Source organism: Fulmarus glacialis, unplaced genomic scaffold (assembly GCF_000690835.1).
Source record: "Fulmarus glacialis isolate BGI_N327 unplaced genomic scaffold, ASM69083v1 scaffold5206, whole genome shotgun sequence".
Classification (NCBI taxonomy): Eukaryota; Metazoa; Chordata; class Aves; order Procellariiformes; family Procellariidae; genus Fulmarus; species Fulmarus glacialis.
Genome location: NW_009217354.1, coordinates 23,135 through 25,194, shown reverse-complemented (window position 1 = coordinate 25,194; position 2,060 = coordinate 23,135). Strand labels below are relative to the sequence as shown.

The 2,060-nt window shown below is 34.4% G+C and overlaps 1 protein-coding gene across 1 annotated transcript in view; it reads left to right on the top strand.

Moving 5' to 3' along the window:
• TUBE1 (tubulin, epsilon 1) overlaps positions 1-2,060 on the top strand; it is a gene marked incomplete at its 5' end in the record, with an annotated part of 12,431 nt that overhangs the window by 4,747 nt on the left and 5,624 nt on the right. The window contains 2 exons of the mRNA XM_009579625.1: positions 940-1,127; positions 1,943-2,059. Coding sequence (XP_009577920.1) covers positions 940-1,127; positions 1,943-2,059 — 305 coding nt within the window. The remainder of the gene's footprint in view (positions 1-939; positions 1,128-1,942; position 2,060) is intronic.

Sequence of the window (2,060 nt, the reverse complement as noted above, 5' to 3'; positions counted from 1 at the left end):
AAAGAGTTTTCCAAAAGGCTTTGAAGGAGACTTCTAACGTTGCTTAATTTTAGAACAACTTTGTTTTTCTATTTTCCTTCCACATTCTCTTGAGTCCAGTCTAGCTACTTCGTTAATAAATCAGAAAGGAGAATCCCTTGCAGTGACAATTTTGTCATTACTGTATTGCCTGCCTTCCCCAGAAACGTGGTGGGAGCGTGTATTATAACTGGTTATGATGTGGAAAAAGACACAGAAAATAGCTCTAAATACGAAGCAAGAGTTTTGTCAAGGGACTTTTTTGTGGCCATATGCTTAATTTGAGAGACCCTGCAGATATTATTTTCATTATTGCAGAAAATGGATGTCTTGTTCATAGATGAAATTGTCTGCTGCTGAGAATGTTAGCTGCCCAAGACAGAAAAAACAGTTCAGTTCTCTGGTTTGAACTCGGTGCTATGTGCTTAGTGCTAATGAGGAAAAAAGTGTGTCTGCTGGGGGAAATGGGTTATTCTGTTTTGTCTGGAGCACGAGAAAAATTTTAAAAACCCCAAAAGGAAAGTAAATAATTGTTTGGGGGAGTTCAATGTTTTTAAACAAATGTTTTATTTCAAAATTCAAATTAAAGATTGTAAAATAAGAAATAAAAATGCTAGGTCAGAGAAATGTTGGTTATATAATAGGACTTCTTGCTTTGCAGAAATTTTTGAGATTGTATACTTCATCCTGTCTGGTATACTATGGGAAATACTTTTATCACATAATTATTTTCCTGTCTGGGAAAAACCTTCCTGCCTTAATTTACATCTGAGTAGCCTCCACTGTCAGCCAAATGCTTCAGAAAATGTTCATTAATACATACAATTAAAAAGTTGTATGTTTCCAACATATGAGACTTAAGCCTTATGATAACACGGGAAACCTTTTATCTTCTCTAATTCTGTCTCCATTCATAATTAGGGACAGGATCTGGTCTTGGAACTTTTGTACTAAATTTGCTTGAGGATGAATTCCCAGAAGTATATAGATTTGTCACTTCAGTTTATCCCTCTGGTGAAGATGATGTTATTACTTCTCCATATAACAGTGTTCTGGCTATGAAGGAGCTTAATGAACATGCAGACTGTGTGCTACCAATAGAGAATGAAGTAAGAAATAATATTGTATTTCTGTCAACTTCTTTTTTATTAGACTGCACATAAGAAGTGTTTCTTCCTTCTGTGTATTGATTTGAGTGCCAAGTCTTAAAAAGCATAATTTCATTTTTTAAAATAATAATTGAACTCCTAAGTCACTTGCAGGCTTGTGAAATTAATATGGGTATCACTAAAAAGTTGCTCTGCACCTTCAAAGTAGGCTAGAGTGAATTTTTTCATGTCTATTTCAAGGTAAACAGTGAAAAACTTCTATTTACTGAGGCAAGAGTCTTGTATTCTTTTAGCAATCAGTTTGTGTGTAGTATTAGTAGAGTCCTGCAAGGGAAATGACTAACCACTCCAAAATACTCATTAGTGATATGGGCATCATAAGCATACCTGACCACACAAACCACTAGATTCATTTGAATCTAACTTTGATGACTCTCTTGCTGTTTGCTTATGAAAAAAAGCAAGAGAAAGTGAAATATATTTGGAGAATATATTTTTCCTTTCACAGGAATTATGAGAATTTAAAATGTAATTTTAGAAGATGAGGATTTTGAATAGTTTAATAAAATTCAAACTTCTGAGTCAAGCTGTGTACGTGTTTGTGACGTGTAAGGAACAGACTTTTAGAAACACTTCAGTCAATTGGAATTGGTCAAAAGTTGGACTTGCATGTATAAAAGGTATAATCTTTGAACTAACAGTACTGTGTCTTAGCTTTTTCTTTAAGATTAATTGAAATGAAAAATTGGGGTACTGAATTTGAAAGCTGTGTGCTCAAGACTTCTTGTTTGCTTTTTTCCTCCCCTCTCTCAAAGTCTCTGTTTGATATAGTTAATAAAATTCATCAGATGATCAATTCTGGAAAGCTAGGGTCAACTGTGAAGCAAAACAGCTTGGTAACATCAAGTGCAGGCAGTGCAAAAACTGTACGAG